Source organism: Vidua chalybeata, chromosome 26, assembly GCF_026979565.1.
Source record: "Vidua chalybeata isolate OUT-0048 chromosome 26, bVidCha1 merged haplotype, whole genome shotgun sequence".
Taxonomy (NCBI): Eukaryota; Metazoa; Chordata; class Aves; order Passeriformes; family Viduidae; genus Vidua; species Vidua chalybeata.
This window is the reverse complement of record NC_071555.1, coordinates 2,984,581-3,001,869: the sequence shown is the minus strand read 5'-3', so window position 1 is coordinate 3,001,869 and position 17,289 is coordinate 2,984,581. Positions and strand designations below refer to the sequence as shown.

General features: G+C 57.2%; 1 protein-coding gene across 1 annotated transcript in view; it reads left to right on the top strand.

Annotated features, from left to right (window-relative positions):
• SRCIN1 (SRC kinase signaling inhibitor 1) overlaps positions 1-17,289 on the top strand; it is a 57,231-nt gene that overhangs the window by 26,171 nt on the left and 13,771 nt on the right. Inside the window, 10 exon segments of the mRNA XM_053965210.1 lie at positions 6,364-6,556; positions 7,178-7,376; positions 8,769-8,862; positions 10,084-10,892; positions 11,539-11,631; positions 11,751-11,794; positions 12,493-12,671; positions 13,489-13,664; positions 15,307-15,437; positions 16,478-16,625. Of these exon segments, the coding sequence (XP_053821185.1) occupies positions 6,364-6,556; positions 7,178-7,376; positions 8,769-8,862; positions 10,084-10,892; positions 11,539-11,631; positions 11,751-11,794; positions 12,493-12,671; positions 13,489-13,664; positions 15,307-15,437; positions 16,478-16,625 (2,066 nt within the window).

Below are 17,289 nucleotides of genomic sequence, written 5' to 3'. Positions count from 1 at the left end.
TTCCTTCCCCACCCATTTTTCCCTCGGTTTTTTTTCCCCTCTGCTCCTGTCACCTCTGTCCTCTCCTGACCCCTCTCCCTCTCTCCATCCAAGCTGCTCCGCGGCTTTTCCCCAGCCCGGGGGATGATCCCGCTCCTTTCGGGGCTTCCCAAAAATCCGCCGGGTCCTTGGACCCTCCCCTGCACCTCTGCGAGCATTCCCAGCTGGGGCGGGGATTTGGGAGAGGGGTGCGGAGGGTGAGGGTGAGGATGAGGATGAGGATGAGGATGAGGATGAGGGTGAGGATGAGGGTGAGGGTGAGGATGAGGGTGAGGATGAGGGTGAGGGTGAGGGTGAGGATGAGGATGAGGGTGAGGATGAGGGTGAGGATGAGGATGAGGATGAGGATGAGGATGAGGGTGAGGGTGAGGATGAGGATGAGGGTGAGGATGAGGATGAGGATGAGGATGAGGATGAGGGTGAGGATGAGGGTGAGGATGAGGATGAGGGTGAGGGTGAGGATGAGGATGAGGATGAGGGTGAGGGTGAGGATGAGGATGAGGATGAGGATGAGGATGAGGGTGAGGATGAGGGTGAGGGTGAGGGTGAGGATGAGGATGAGGATGAGGATGAGGGTGAGGATGAGGATGAGGATGAGGGTGAGGATGAGGGTGAGGATGAGGGTGAGGGTGAGGGTGAGGATGAGGATGAGGGTGAGGATGAGGATGAGGATGAGGATGAGGATGAGGGTGAGGATGAGGATGAGGATGAGGATGAGGCAGGAACGAGGAGCATCCCTATCTCCAGGCAGAGATAATGGAGCTGCTTCCGCAGGGATGATCGGGGCTTTTTAGGAGCTCAAAGAATCCCTTAATTGTGGCTGGGTTTAGTTCTGGGGAGACAAAAGGAAAACAAACAAACAAACAAAAAACCCAAACAAACAAAAAAACAAAAACAAAAACCAAACCAAACCAAAACAAACAAAAAACCAAACAAACAAAAAACCAACAAAAACAACAACAAAAAACCAACAAAAAAACCCAAAAAACTCTGGACTAAAAGACCCCAAATCCCCGAGCCTTCCTCCATCCCCATCCCTCCGTTTTTATACCAAGCTCCCGCGGAGGGGGCCGGGATGCTCCTGTCCCTGCCCCGTTCCCGTTCCCTGGGATCTCACCCGGCCCTAAATCCTTCCCTAAATCCATCCCGGCCCTTCCCCAGCCCAAATCCCCCAGTCCCGGTGCCCGGGTGTGCCAGGGACACCCCCCTGTGCCAGGAGAGCCAGAGATGGGCACAGAGACCCCCGGATGGGCACAGAGACCCCCGGATGGGCACAGAGACCCCCGGATGGGCACAGGGACCCCCGGATGGGCACAGGGACCCCAGAGATGGGCACAGGGACCCCAGAGATGGGCACAGGGACCCCAGAGATGGGCACAGAGACCCCCGGATGGGCACAGAGACCCCAGAGATGGGCACAGGGACCCCAGAGATGGGCACAGAGACCCCAGAGATGGGCACAGAGACCCCCAGAAATGGGCACAGAGACCCCAGAGATGGGCACAGAGACCCCAGAGATGGGCACAGAGACCCCAGAGATGGGCACAGAGACCCCCGGATGGGCACAGAGACCCCAGAGATGGGCACAGAGACCCCAGAGATGGGCACAGAGACCCCCGGATGGGCACAGAGACCCCAGGGATGGGCACAGAGACCCCAGAGATGGGCACAGAGACCCCCGGATGGGCACAGAGACCCCCAGAGATGGGCACAGAGACCCCCGAGATGGGCACAGAGACCCCTCTGGATGAGACAGGGGGAAGAATCCCAAATTCCAGCAGGGTCAGGAGCATCCCCAGAACCTCTGGAGAAGGAAATGGGGAAGGATCCCCAATTCCAGCAGGGTCAGGAGCGTCCCCAGAGCCTCTGGAGAAGGAAATGGGGAAGGATCCCCAATTCCAGCAGGGTCAGGAGCGTCCCCAGAGCCTCTGGAGAAGGAAATGGGGAAGGATCCCCAATTCCAGCAGGGTCAGGAGCATCCTCAGAGCCTCTGGAAGAGGAAATGGGGAAGGATCCCCAATTCCAGCAGGGCCAGGAATATCCTCAGAGCCTCTGGAGAAGGAAATGGGGAAGGATCCCCAATTCCAGCAGGGTCAGGAATATCCTCAGAGCCTCTGGAGAAGGAAATGGGGAAGGATCCCCAATTCCAGCAGGGTCAGGAATATCCTCAGAGCCTCTGGAGAAGGAAATGGGGAAGGATCCCCAATTCCAGCAGGGTCAGGAATATCCTCAGAGCCTCTGGAGAAGGAAATGGGGAAGGATCCCCAATTCCAGCAGGGTCAGGAGCGTCCCCAGAACCTCTGGAGAAGGAAATGGGGAAGGATCCCCAATTCCAGCAGGGCCAGGAGCGTCCCCAGAGCCTCTGGAGAAGGAAATGGGGAAGGATCCCCAAATTCCAGCAGGGTCAGGAGCATCCTCAGAGCCTCTGGAAGAGGAAATGGGGAAGGATCCCCAATTCCAGCAGGGTCAGGAGCGTCCCCAGAACCTCTGGAGAAGGAAATGGGGAAGGATCCCCAATTCCAGCAGGGTCAGGAGCGTCCCCAGAGCCTCTGGAGAAGGAAATGGGGAAGGATCCCCAATTCCAGCAGGGTCAGGAATATCCTCAGAGCCTCTGGAGAAGGAAATGGGGAAGGATCCCAAATTCCAGCAGGGTCAGGAGCATCCCCAGAGCCTCTGGAAGAGGGAGGGGAATTTCCCGACTCAGGAGCACCCCTGGCCCCTCTGGAGGAGGCAGCAGAGCCGGGAATGGAGAGAATCCCTAAATCCAGCAGGGACAGGAGCAGAGCCAGGCTGAGCTGCAGCCCTGGGCCCCATCCCTGTCCTCCCCTACGGATCCACCCCGGGCTGGAATCACCCCTAAACCCAATCAAGGTCCCTAAAACCCACAACCCCGAGCGCGAGGAGCTCCAAAATCCCCTTTCCCCACCCCAAAACCACCCCGTCGAGGGGTCAGAGCTGCGAGCCGAGCGATGGCAGCGAGGAATTTTGTTTTGCTCGAATCCCTTCCAGCCTGGGAGGCTCTGCCAGGGCTCTTTGTGCTCCAGCAACAACATCCCAGCCCAGGCGGCAATTCCCAGCAATTAACATTTCCAGTGGTCCCAAACCCCGCCTGGCAGGATTAATTAAATCTCCCAATTAATGTCTCGTTTAAATGGCGATGATGGCTGGTATCATTTCATATTGATTGCTCGCTTTCCCCCCTCTCCTTTTTTTCCCCTCATCTTTCAGCAGAGCTGTTGTCCCTGTTCCATTCCCAGGGAGGCGTTCGTTCCCTCTGCTGGGTTTGCCAACCTCCGACAAGTGGCTGGAAAATCCAGGCGCGGGATTTTGGGGCTCTTAACGGGCAGCAGTGCCGGGGACGGCCACAAATTTGGGGATATTTGGGGATATTTGGGGATATTTGGGGATATTTGGGGATATTTGGGGATATTTGTGGGTATTTGTAAATATTTGGGGATATTTGTAGATATTTGTGGATATTTGGGGATATTTGGGGATATCTGTGGAAATTTGGGGGGTTTTGTGGATATTTGTAGGTATTTGGGGATATTTGTGGATATTTGCAGATATTTGGGGATATTTGTGGATATTTGTAGATATTTGGGGATATCTGTGGAAATTTGGGGGGTTTTGTGGATATCTGGAGGTATTTGTGGATATTTGTGGATATTTGTAGATATTTGGTGATATTTGTAGATATTTGGGGATATCTGTGGAAATTTGGGGATTTTTGCGGATATCTGGAGATATTTGTGGATATTTGTGGATATTTGGGGATATTTGCGGATATTTGGGGATATTTGGGGATATTGGTAGGTATTTGTGGATATTTGTAGATATTTGTAGGTATCTGTGGAAATTTGGGGATTTCTGCAGATATCTGGAGATATCTGTGGATATTTGTGGATATTTGCAGATATTTGGGGATATTTGCGGATATTTGGGGATATTTGGGGATATTGGTAGGTATTTGTGGATATTTGTAGATATTTGTAGGTATCTGTGGAAATTTGGGGATTTTTGCAGATATCTGGAGATATCTGTGGATATTTGTGGATATTTGCAGATATTTGGGGATATTTGGGGATATTGGTAGGTATTTGTGGATATTTGTAGATATTTGGGGATATCTGTGGAAATTTGGGGATTTTTGCAGATATCTGGAAGTATTTGTGGATATTTGTAGATATTTGGGGATATCTGTGGAAATTTGGGGGGGGTTTGTGGATATTTGCGGATATTTGGGGATATTGGTAGGTATTTGTGGATATTTGTAGATATTTGGTGATATTTGTAGATATTTGTGGATATCTGTGGAAATTTGGGGGGTTTTGCTGATATCTGGAGGTATTTGTGGATATTTGTGGATATTTGGGGATATTTGGGGATATTTGGGGATATTGGTAGGTATTTGTGGATATTTGTGGATATTTGCAGATGTTTGTGGGTATTGGAAAATCCACATTTTCCACGTCTGTGGCACAAACTTCTTGGCTCCTGTGGAATGGGGCTCCCGGAAAATTAAATCCCCCCAGCTCCCAGAGCCATAAACCTTCCCAGAGCTTTTCTTGCAGAAGGATCTTGGCGTTCGGGATTCCCGGGAGCGGAGCAATGGACGTGCAAGCTCCGGGAATCGCTGCGGTTATTCCGGCAGCCGCGGCTCCTGCCGGGTTCGCTTCCAGGGCTTTGCCGGTGTGGCAGTCCGGAGGCACTGGGATGGAGCTGGGAATGCTCATCCTGGAGAGGGACGGGATTGGGAATGGCGTCTGTGCTGGGAGCAGGAGGTGGAGCTGGCACGGGGGGTGAAACATGGCAGAGCCTGAGCTGGAATGTGGGGGGAATGTGGGATGGAGCCTCCTGGGAATTGGGATGGAGCATCCCTGGATGTGGGATGGAGCCTCCTGGGAATTGGGATGGAGCCTCCTGGGAATTGGGATGGAGCCTCCTGGGAATTGGGATGGAGCATCCCTGGATGTGGGATGGAGCCTCCTGGGAATTGGGATGGAGCATCCCTGGATGTGGGATGGAGGATGCTTGGATGTGGATGGAAGATCCTTGGAATTGGGATGGAGTATCCTTGGATGTGGGATGGAGGATCCCTGGATGTGGGATGGAACACCCCTGGATGTGGGATGGAGCATCCTTGGATGTGGGATGGAGCATCCTTGGATTTGGGATGGAGCATCCTTGGATTTGGGATGGAGCCTCCTGGGAATTGGGATGGAGCATCCCTGGATGTGGGATGGTGCATCCTTGGAATTGGGATGGAACCTCCTGGGAATTGGGATGGAGCCTCCTTGGAATTGGGATGGAGCATCCTTGGAATGTGGGATGGAGCCTCCTTGGAATTGGGATGGAGCATCCTTGGAATTGGGATGGAGCCTCCTGGGAATTGGGATGGAGCCTCCTTGGATGTGGGATGGAGCCTCCTGGGAATTGGGATGGAGCCTCCTGGGAATTGGGATGGAGCATCCCTGGAATTGGGATGGAGCCTCCTGGGAATTGGGATGGAGCATCCCTGGAATTGGGATGGAGCCTCCTGGGAATTGGGATGGAGCATCCTTGGAATTGGGATGGAGCATCCCTGGAATTGGGATGGAGCCTCCTTGGAATTGGGATGGAGCCTCCTTGGAATTGGGATGGAGCATCCCTGGATGTGGGATGGAGCCTCCTTGGAATTGGGTTGGAGCCTCCTTGGATGTAGATGGAGCCTCCTGGGAATTGGGATGGAGCATCCTTAGATGTGGGATGGAGCATCCTTGGATGTGGGATGGAGCCTCCTGGGAATTGGGATGGAGCATCCTTGGATGTGGGATGGAGCCTCCTGGGAATTGGGATGGAGCATCCTTGGAATTGGGATGGAGGATCCCTGGATGTGGGATGGAGCCTCCCTGGATTTGGGATGGAGCCTCCCTGGATTAGGGATGGAGCATCCTTAGATTTGGGATGGAGCTCCTGGATTTGGGATGGAGCTCCTGGATTTGGGATGGAGCCCCCTGGATTTGGGATGGAGCATCCTTCGATTTGGGATGGAGCTCCTGGATTTGGGATGGAGCTCCTGGATTTGGGATGGAGCCCCTGGAAGGGGCCCAGCCCCACCCTGAGGCACCGGGAGGGATTTTTGGGGTTGTCCCAGGGGCTCCACTCGCTGACCTTCGTGTCTCCCTCCCATCCCGGGACATTCCCCGATGCCATCGCCCACACCAGCCTCTCCATCCCGGCACCGCATTCCCGAGGAAAAGCGGGAACAACCTGACACGCAGGGCTGCTGAGCCACCCATCCCCGTCCCCCCTGACCTGTCCCTGTCCCCTGTCCCGTTGCAGACCAGGAGCTCCCGGCACTCCCAGGGCTCCCAGCCTGGCCTGGCCGACCAAGCCAAGCTCTCCTTCGCCTCGGCCGAATCCCTGGAGACCATGTCAGAGGCGGAGCTGCCGCTGGCCTTCAACAGGATGAACCGGTTCCGGCAGAGCCTGCCCCTGTCCCGCTCGGCCAGCCAGAGCAAGCTGCGCTCCCCAGGTACCCCCGGAGATCCCAAAACCTCCGTGGTGCATGGTGGGGCTGGTCTCCACCCACCCAAAATTCCAGCCCAAGCCGCGCTCCCCAGGTACCCCCGGAGATCCCAAAACCTGCCTGGCAGATGGTGGGGTTGGTCTCCATCTGCACAAAAATCCCCGGGAAGAGAGGGAGGAACCTCAGGGTGGCCCAGGGGGATGAGCAGCCTTCAGCAGGGTGAGGTTGGGTGGCCTGGTGTCCCCCAACTCATTTTTTGGGTGCCCCAAACCATTCCACCTTCACCAGGGAGAGGTTGAGTGGCCAGACATCCCCCAACCCTTTTTTTTTTTGGGGTGCCCCCGAGCCTTCCACCTTCACCAGGGCACAGTTGGGTGGTCAGAGCTCCCCAAAACCTTTTTTTTGGGTGCCCCCGAGCTTTCCACCTTCACCAGGCCACAGTTAGGTGGTCAGAGCTCCCCAAAACCTTTTTTTTGGGTGCCCCCGAGCCTTCCACCTTCACCAGGACAAGGTTGCATGGCCAGACATCCCCCGACCCCTTTTTTTTTTTGGCTGGGAAGACCTTGTCACCTCCGTGGAGAAGGGGCACGGTCCCAGCTGACTCCCGCGTGCCCCCTGTGCTCCCAGGGGTGCTGTTCCTGCAGTTTGGGGACGAGACGAGGCGGGTGCACATCACGCACGAGATCAGCAGCATGGACACCCTGCACGCCCTCATCGTGCACATGTTCCCGCAGAAGCTCACCATGGGCATGCTCAAGTCCCCCAACACCGCCATCCTCATCAAGGACGAGTCCCGAAACGTCTTCTACGAGCTGGAGGATGTCCGGTGAGCAGGGAGGGCTCGAATCCCACCCCGGGCTGGCTTCCCGTCCTTTAAATCCATCACAAGCCGGGAAATCCGTGGGGTTGTCTTGGTTTGAAACGACAGGGGTCTGCGAAGGAAGGCAGGAGCTTTCCTTGAAATGGAAAATCCCCTTGCTTCAAATTATTATCATTTCGAAATTAAGGGCCTCTCAGGCAAAGATATGGGAGTAGGAATAACAGTTCTTTACTAGGAAAATAAAAAATTGTCTTGGTTTGCAAAGACAGGTGTCCACTGAGGAAGGCAGGAGCCTCCCTTGAAATGGAAAATGTAAACCCCCTCCTCCAAACTGTTATAATTTTAAAATGAGAAGGTTCTCAGGCAAAGATATGGGAATAGGAATAGCAGTTCTTTAATAGGAAAATTACAAACTGTCTTGGTTTGAAAATTCAGGTGTCCGCTCAGGAAGGCAGGAGCCTCCCTTGAAATGGAAAATGTAAAACCTCCTCCCTCCAAATTGTTGTAATTTTGAAACAAAGGGGCTCTCAGGCAAAGATATGGGAATAGGAATAACAGTTCTTTACTAGGGAAATTAAGAATACAAATGCAATAGTACAAAAAAAGGAAACAAACCACTGGTAGAGTCAGAGCAGGCCCTGGCAGGCTGTGGGTCAGGGTGGTGGCAGCAGTGCCATTCCATGGGGGCTCAGCCCTCCTGCAGTGCCAGCTGTGCTTCTGCTGGAGCAGGATCCTGGACAAGGCTGGAGTTTTCCTCTGGAGCTCCAGGGCTGCTGGAGATGGGCCTGGGCTCCCTCTGGGAATGCAGTGGGGCAGAAAGCTGCTTCTCTGGGAATGCAGTGGGGCAGAAAGCTGCTCCTCTGGGAATGCAGTGGGGCAGAAAGCTGCTCCTCTGGGAATGCAGTGGGGCAGAAAGCTGCTCCTCTGGGAATGCAGTGGGGAAGAAAGCTGCTCCTCTGGGAATGCAGTGGGGCAGACAGCTGCTCCTCTGGGAATGCAGTGGGGCAGAAAGCTGCTCCTCTGGGAATGCAGTGGGCAAAGGCTGCTGTGGTGTCCCAGAATCTCAGATTGTATCCAGGTAGGAATGCTTGGCTCCTCCCCGTGGGATGATGGAATTTTCTCAGCCATGCAGGGACACTCACTGGCCCATGAACAGAAGATAATTAATAATTAATGGCCCATGAAAAGCAGAGATCTCCTGGAGGGAGGCTTGGTTGTGGAAGAGATAAAGAAAACTGCCCAATGAGCAGCAGAGAGCTGCCCCAGCTCTGACAGATTAATAGAATACACTCACATCTTACAACCCAGGACAGGGATGAAGGACAAAAGGGGGTGGTGGGTGCGGCCTTGGGGTTTTGGGGGTCTGTCCCAGTGTTCAGGCTCTGCCTCTGCTTCCAGAGACATCCAGGACAGAAGCATCATTAAAATCTACCGGAAAGAGCCGCTCTACGCCTCGTTCCCAGCCTCACACATCACCAACGGCGACCTGAGGGTGAGAGGGGACATGGGGACAGCCCGGGGGGGTGGCAGGGCCAGGCAGAGTGGGAGCAGTAAGGAGAGAAAGCGGCAGAGATTGGGAATTGGGAATTGGGTGTGGGTGGGATTCATCCTGCCTGCTGCCAGCGCTGGGCGGGGGCTGACAGCGGGGTCCTGAATACGGCTTTTAGGGAATTAAATCATCGGGGTAGTTCATTCGGATAAATCGTCAGGATAAATTGCCCCACTGCTGGCTGGGAATCACAGAATCACAGAATCACTGAATCACTGAATCACAGAATCACAGAATCACAGAATTACTGAATCACTGAATCACAGAATCACAGAATCACAGAATCACAGAATCACAGAATCATACAATCACAGAATCACAGAATCACTGAATCACAGAATCACAGAATCACAGAATCACAGAATCATAGAATCATACAATCACAGAATCACAGAATCACAGAATCACAGAATCACAGAATCACAGAATCATAGAATCATACAATCACAGAATCACAGAATCACAGAATCATAGAATCATACAATCACTGAATCACAGAATCACAGAATCACAGAATCATACAATCACAGAATCACAGAATCATACAATCACAGAATCACTGAATCACTGAATCACAGAATCACAGAATCATACAATCACAGAATCGCAGAATCACAGAATCACAGAATCACTGAATCACAGAATCACTAAATCACTGAATCACTGGGTTGGAAGAGACCTTCAAGATCATTGAGTCCAACCCAGCCCCAACACCTCAACCAAACGCTGGCACCCAGTGCCACATCCAGGGCTGGTGACTCCACCACCTCCCCGGGCAGCCATTCCAGAACTTTATCATTCCAGAACTTTATCCAGAACTTTATCACTCTTTCAGTAAAAAACTTTTCCCTTGGTGCAGCTCGGGGCTGTGTGCTCTGGTTCTGCCAGTGCTGCCTGCAGAAAGAGCCCAAGCCTGGCTGGCCACAGCCGCCCTTCAGGAGCTGTGGGGAGTGCTGAGGCCACCCCTGAGTCCCCTTTTCTCCAGGCTGAGCACCCCCAGCTCCTTCAGCCGTTCCTCACAGGGTTTGTGTTCCAAGGGAAGGGTTTGCTGAGGTTTTGCCAAGGTTTTGCCGAGGCTTTGCCAAGGGTTTGGTCCTTGGCGGGGCGGGGGGCCCAGCAGGGCGGGGCTCACTCCGTGCTGACCCCCACACCCCATTCCCACAGCGAGACATGGTCTACACTTCCCGGGAATCCTCTCCCACCCGCCGGCTCAACAACATCTCCCCGGCCTCCCACCTGGCCTCCGGCTCCCCTCCGCCCGTGCTCCAGTCCTCGTCGCCGTCCCGCTCCCGCATGTCCTACAGCGGTGGCCGCCCGCCCTCGTACGCCGGCAGCCCCGTCCACCACGGCGAGCGCCTGTCCAGCCTGCCCCCGGCCCAGGGCGTGTCCCCCAGCCCCAGCGCCATCCTGGAGCGCCGCGACGTCAAACCGGACGAGGACCTGGCGGGCAAGAACGTGGTGCTGGTGAAGAACGAGGGGCTCTACGCCGATCCCTACGGGATGGTGCACGAGGGGCGGCTCAGCATCACCTCCACGCAGTCGCTGGCGGGCATGGGGGACCCCTTTGGCTACTCGGGGGGGCTCTACAAGCGGGGGTCAGTGCGGTCACTCAGCACCTACTCGGCGGCCGCGCTGCAGACGGAGCTGGAGGACAGTTTGTACAAGCCCAACGCGCCCATCTACAGCGACACGTACGGCCCCGGGCTGGGCTTCCGCATGCCGCCCTCGTCCCCGCAGAAGATGGTGGAGCCCGGGCAGAGCCCGCACAGCCCCTACTCGGGCCCGCCGAGCCGCTCCTCGCCTGTCCGTCAGTCCTTCCGCAAGGATTCCTGCTCCTCCGTCTTCATGGACAGCCCCGTGGGCAAAACGCGCAACCCCAGCTCCTCCGGGCCCCCCGAGATGTTCCCCGGCCCCGGAGAGCGGCCGTTCTCGGGCTTCGGATCGCCCGGACCGGCCAAGGACACGGAGACCAGGTGAGAGGTGGGGTGGTGTGCTTGTCCCGGGGTGCTCCGGGCTGTGTTTGCACCTGGGATGATCCAGGATTTGGTGGATTGTTGTTTTGCACCTGGGATGCTCCAGGTTGTGTTTGCACCTGGGATGCTCCAGGTTGTGTTTGCACCTGGGATGCTCCAGGATCTCCTGGATTTGTGTTTGCACCTGGGATGATCCAGGTTGTGTTTGCACCTGGGATGCTCCAGGATTTGGTGGATTGTTGTTTTGCACCTGGGATGATCCAGGTAGTGTTTGCACCTGGGATGATGCAGCTTGTCCTAGAATTGTATTTTCACCTGAGATGCTCCAGGTTTTCCATCACCTTTGGATTTGAGTGTTTGCACCTGGGTTCCCCGATGGGTTTGGGGTTTTGTATCAGCTGGAGGGGGAGGAGGGGGAGGAGGAGGAGCAGAGGAAGGCCCTGCCCTGTCCCCACCGCGGTAGAGGTGCCGGGATGGGGAATCAGGCACCAGGTGAAGGATGCGGGCACAGGGAGGGAATGAGGAGCGTGGTGACAGCCGTGTCCCCAGCTCTGGGGGCGGCAGGGACGGGCCGTGAGCAGGGCCGGGAGCGGCCCGCGGTGGCAGATGCCGCTCGTGACCCGTCCCCGTCCCTTTCCCGGCGCAGGGAGCGGATGGAGGCCATGGAGAAGCAGATCGCCAGCCTGACGGGGCTGGTGCAGAGCGCGCTGCTCCGCGGCTCCGAGGCCGAGACCCCCAGGTGAGGGCAGCTGTGGGACCCCGAGGGCCAGGGTGTCCCTCCTGGGGGGTTTGTCCCCCTCCCAGGGGACACCAACCGTGCCTGGCCCACGCTCAGCCCCCTCCTCACTTTGGTTTCAGCGAGAAGACTGAAGCCACCAACGGCGGGACCCCCCCGTCAGCGTGTGAGTGACCCCTGGCCCTGCAGGACCCCCCGTGGGCCCCGTGGGTGTCCCAGGGTGGGCTCTGCAGCCCCCCCACGTGCTGGTGATGCCTTTTTCGGGCTTACCTGAAGCCAGAATTAAGAGAATAAAAGTGGATCTATTTAATGAAGGCCCTCCAGGTACATTAAGGGCAGATGAAGCTTCCTCAAGGGGCTACACCCAAAATGGATGATGGCCACAAGTTTTTCAGACTAGTTTGATCCATTAATGTATCAATTAATTGATATTAATTGATGTAATTGGGGTTAATCCTCCAATTACAGCTTCAGGTAATGAAGTCATTTGCTCACAGTTTGGTCCCCCCCCTCCAATTCATTTTTTTAATATTTTTTGGGGCCTGAGGTAGTGAGGTGTCCTTGAGTTACAGGCCTGGAAAGGAATTGTTTTGTCTGAATAAAACAGGAGAGCAGCAGCTAACAGGCCATGGAGTTTTAGAATTATTCCCTAAAGTAACACAGGATTTGAAAAAATATAAAAGCTAAAATCCTACGGCATCACTGGCAACCAGCGGGACCCCCCCCATGCTGCTCTGGGGTGGCCTCAGGGTGGGCTTAGCATGGACGGGGGAATGTTGGGGACCACCAGAGCTGAAGGATTGGGTGGGGAAAGAAAAGAAACAGGCACCAGAACCCCTCAGCATCCTCTGCTTGCCCCCCCAGCCACCAGCCGCAGTGGCATGGGCACCCCGGTGCCCGCGCCGCCACCGCCCTCGGCCACCAGCACCCCGGCGGGGCAGCCCACGGCCATCACCCGCCTGCACATGCAGCTGCACCTGCACGACCTGCAGCAGAACGCCAGCGACCTCCGCAACCAGCTGCAGCAGCTCAAGAAGCTGCAGGTGGGCGCCTGGGCAGGGGGGACCCCGAATCTGAGCCAGCTCTTCCTGGGTTAGGACGGGAAAATCCCCTTTGTGCACTGGGGTTGGTGTGGGAGAGCTCGGGGGTCCGTCCTGGAGCTGAGCTCGGGGATCCCTCCTGAACCCAGGCTCAGGGATCCTTCCCAAACCCAAGCTCAGGGATCCTTCCCAAACCCAAGCTCAGGGATCCTTCCCAAACCCAAGCTCAGGGATCCTTCCCAAATCCAAGCTCAGGGATCCTTCCCAAATCCAAGCTCAGGGATCCTTCCCAAACCCAAGCTCAGGGATCCTTTGCCACTCTGAGCTAAGAGATTCTTCCCAAATCCAAGCTCAGGGATCTTTCCTGAACCCAAGCTCAGGGATCCTTCCCAAATCCAAGCTCAGGGATCCTTCCCAAATCCAAGCTCAGGGATCCTTCCTGAACCCAAGCTCAGGGATCCCTCCCCACTCTGAGCTCAGGAACCCCCTCTGATTCCAACCCCAGGGATCCTTCCCAAATCCAAATTCTGGGATCCTTCCTAAATCCAAACTTCCCCAGACTGACCCCAGGGATCCTTCCCAAATCCAACCCCAGGGAACCCTCCCCGCTGTGAGCTCAGGAACCCCCTCCGATTCCACCCCCAGGGATCTCTCTCCACTCCCAGCTCGGAGACCTTTCCCAAATTCCGGCTCAGGGATCCCTCCCCGTGCCCAGCTCAGGGCTGCTCCCTCATCAGGACCCATTTTCCATCTTGAGGGGTCTCTCCCAGCCTGACCCCTCCTCCTCCTCCTCCTCCTCCTCCTCCTCCTCCCCCCGCAGCTGCAGAACCAGGAGGCGGTGAAGTCGCTGCTGCGGCGGACGGAGACGGAGATCAGCGTGCGGGTGACGGACACGATGCGCAAGCACGAGGACCCTCTGCAGCGCCAGCGCAGCTTGGTGGAGGAGGAGCGGCTGCGCTACCTCAACGAGGAGGAGCTCATCACCCAGCAGCTCAAGTGAGCCCGGCCTGCGGGCCCTGCCGGAGACACGGGGCAGGGAGCGGCTCGGCGCTGCCCGCGGCCTGGCCCCGGGTCGGGGGTCCCCATGCAGAGACCGTGTCCCCAAATCAGGGGGTCCCCACGCCGTGACCATGTCCCCAAATCAGGGGGTCCCCACGCCGTGACCATGTCCCCAAATCAGGGGGTCCCCATGCAGAGACCGTGTCCCCAAATCAGGGGGTCCCCACGCCGTGACATGTCCCCAAATCAGGGGGTCCCCATGCAGAGACCGTGTCCCCAAATCAGGGGGTCCCCATGCAGAGACCGTGTCCCCAAATCAGGGGGTCCTCATGCAGAGACCGTGTCCCCAAATCAGGGGGTCCCCATGCAGAGACCGTGTCCCCAAATAAGGGGGTCCTCATGCAGAGACCGTGTCCCCAAATCAGGGGGTCCCCATGAAGAGACCGTGTCCCCAAATAAGGGGGTCCTCATGCAGAGACCGTGTCCCCAAATCAGGGCGTCCCCATGCAGAGACCGTGTCCCCAAATCAGGGGGTCCCCATGCAGAGACCGTGTCCCTGAGTGAGGAGGGGTCCCAGCCCTGCATGAGGAGGGGTCCCCACGCCGTGACCACATCCCTGAGTGAGGAGGGGTCCCAGCTCTGCAGGAGGAGGGGTCCCGGCCCTGCATGAGGAGGGGTCCCCACGCAGTAACCACATCCCTGAGTGAGGAGGGGTCCCCAGCCCTGCATGAGGAGGGGTCCTCATGCACTGACCACATCCCAGCATGAGGAGGGGTCCCGGCCCAGCATGAGGAGGGGTCCCGGCCCAGCATGAGGAGGGGTCCCCAGCCCAGTGTTCCTCTCTCCCACTGCCACCCTCGGGGTTCTCCACCCTCCTGACACAGCAGTGACCCCCAGTGACCCGCAGTGACCCTCAGTGACCCCCAGTGACCCCCAGTGACCCGCAGTGACCCTCAGTGACCCCCAGTGACCCCCAGTGACCCCCAGTGACCCCCAGTGACCCTCAGTGACCCTCAGTGACCCCCAGTGACCCCCCAGTGACCCCCAGTGACCCCCAGTGACCCCCCTGCCCTCCCCCTGCCCTCCCAGTGACCCCCCCAATGACCCCCAGTGACCCCCAGTGACCCCCAGTGACCCCCTGCCCTCACCCTGCCCTCCCAGTGACCCCCAATGACCCCCAGTGACCCCCAGTGACCCCCCAGTGACCCTCAGTGACCCCCAGTGACCCCCAGTGACCCCCTCAGTGACCCCCCAGTGACCCCCAGTGACCCCCCAGTGACCCTCAGTGACCCCCAGTGACCCTCAGTGACCCCCCAGTGACCCCCAGTGACCCTCAGTGACCCCCAGTGACCCCCAGTGACCCCCTCAGTGACCCCCCAGTGACCCTCAGTGACCCCCAGTGACCCTCAGTGACCCCCAGTGACCCCCAGTGACCCCCCAGTGACCCTCAGTGACCCCCAGTGACCCCCTCAGTGACCCCAGAGTGACCCTCAGTGACCCCCAGTGACCCCCCCAGTGACCCCCAGTGACCCCCAGTGACCCCCAGTGACCCTCAGTGACCCCCCCAGTGACCCCCAGTGACCCCCAGTGACCCCCAGTGACCCCCAGTGACCCCCCTGCCCTCCCCCTGCCCTCCCAGCGACCTGGAGAAGTCCGTGGAGAAGATCCAGAAGGATCTGGCGCACAGCCAGCGGCTGATCCCGGCGCAGGAGCTGGAGGAAAAGGCCGCGGTGCTCCAGCAGCTGGGGGAGACCCTGACGGACCTCAAGGGTGAGGAGGGGGCTGGGGGCGGGGGGGGCAAACGGAACCTTCCGGAGCTTCCCTGCTCCAGCTCTGCCTGGGGATGCTCCAGGATCTCCTGGATCGGTGATTGCACCTGGGGTGGTCCCGGTTTCCCGGGATTTGTGGGTTTGCACCCAGGGTGTTCCAGGTTTTCCTTGCCCCTGGATTTGGGTATTGGGACCTGGGACTCTCCAGGATTTCCTGGATTTGTGTTTTCCCCTGGGACTCTCCAGGATTTCCCGGATTTGTGTTTTCCCCTGGGATTCTCCAGGATTTCCCGGATTTGTGTTTTCCCCTGGGACTCTCCAGGATTTCCTGGATTTGTGTTTTCCCCTGGGATGCTCCAGGATTTCCTGGATTTGTGTTTTCCCCTGGGATTCTCCAGGATTTCCTGGATTTGTGTTTTCCCCTGAGATTCTCCAGGATTTCCTGGATTTGTGTTTTCCCCTGGGATTCTCCAGGTTTTCCCGGACCCCTGGGATTCTCCAGGATTTCCCGGACCTCTGGGATGCTCCAGGATTTCCTGGATTTGTGTTTTCCCCTGGGATTCTCCAGGATTTCCCGGACTCCTGGGATTCTCCAGGATTCTCCTGGATTTGTGTTTTCCCCTGGGATTCTCCAGGATTTTCTGGACCCCTGGGATGCTCCAGGATTTCCCGGATTTCTGTTTTCCCCTGGGATTCTCCAGGATTCTCCCGGATTTCTGTTTTCCCCTGGGACTCTCCAGGATTTCCCGGATTTCTGTTTTCCCCTGGGATGCTCCAGGTTCTCCCTGCCCCGGCTCTGCGGGTTTGCCCCTGCCGGGGTGGCGCCCTGCCCTCCCAGGTGCCCGTCAGTGCCACCCCCGGTGCCCAGAGCTGTGGAGGGGCCGCCTCCAGCAGCTCCCCTCGGCCGGAGCAGGGACGGACCCCTCAGTCCAGACTTGCCCCGGACCCACCGCGCTCCGTGCCCGCGGCACTCCGGCTGCCCTGGCAGTGCCAGCCGGGCGGCGGGAGGGACAGGGCGGTGACAGCGCTGTCCCCCGGCAGCCCAGTTCCCCGGCCTGCAGAGCAAGATGCGGGTGGTGCTGCGCGTGGAGGTGGAGGCCGTCAAGTTCCTCAAGGAGGAGCCCAACCGCCTGGACGGGCTCCTCAAGCGCTGCAAGAGCGTCACCGACACCCTGGCGCAGATCCGCAGGTGAGCCCCGAGCCTGCCACCCCCGCCCCGAGGGCACAGCCACCCCTCGGTGTCCCTTCTGCCCCCGCGTCCCAAACTCTCACGACGGGAGCGCGTCCGAGGGGAGTGCATAAAATGATGGCTTTTCTGCTGAAGGACCCCAAAAAAAAAGGACCCCAGAAATATCCTCAGTCCTTTCCAGGTGTGGGTGGGACCCCCTCTTTTGACACAAACCTCATTTTTCTGCTGAAGGACCCCAAAAACATCCTCGTGGTTCTCTCCAGGTGTGCGTGGGACCCCCTCTTTTCATAAAAGCTGCATTTTCTGCTAAAGGACCCCAAAAACATCCTCGTGGTCCTCTTCATGAGTGGGTGGGAACCCCTCTTTTCATAAAAACCTCCTTTTTGTGCTGAAGAACCCCAAAAACACCCTCAGCCCTTCCCAGGGAACCCCTCTTTTCATAAAAACCTCCTTTTTGTGTTGAAGAACGCCAAAAACACCCTCAGCCCTTCCCAGGGAACCCCTCTTTTCATAAAAACCTCCTTTTTGTGTTGAAGAACCCCCAAAACACCCTCAGCCCTTCCCAGGTGTGCGTGGGACCCCCTCTTTTGATGCAAACCTCATTTTTTCCTGGGGTATAAAGCAGGATTTTACATCAGGATGGACACACAGCCCTTGGCGTGAG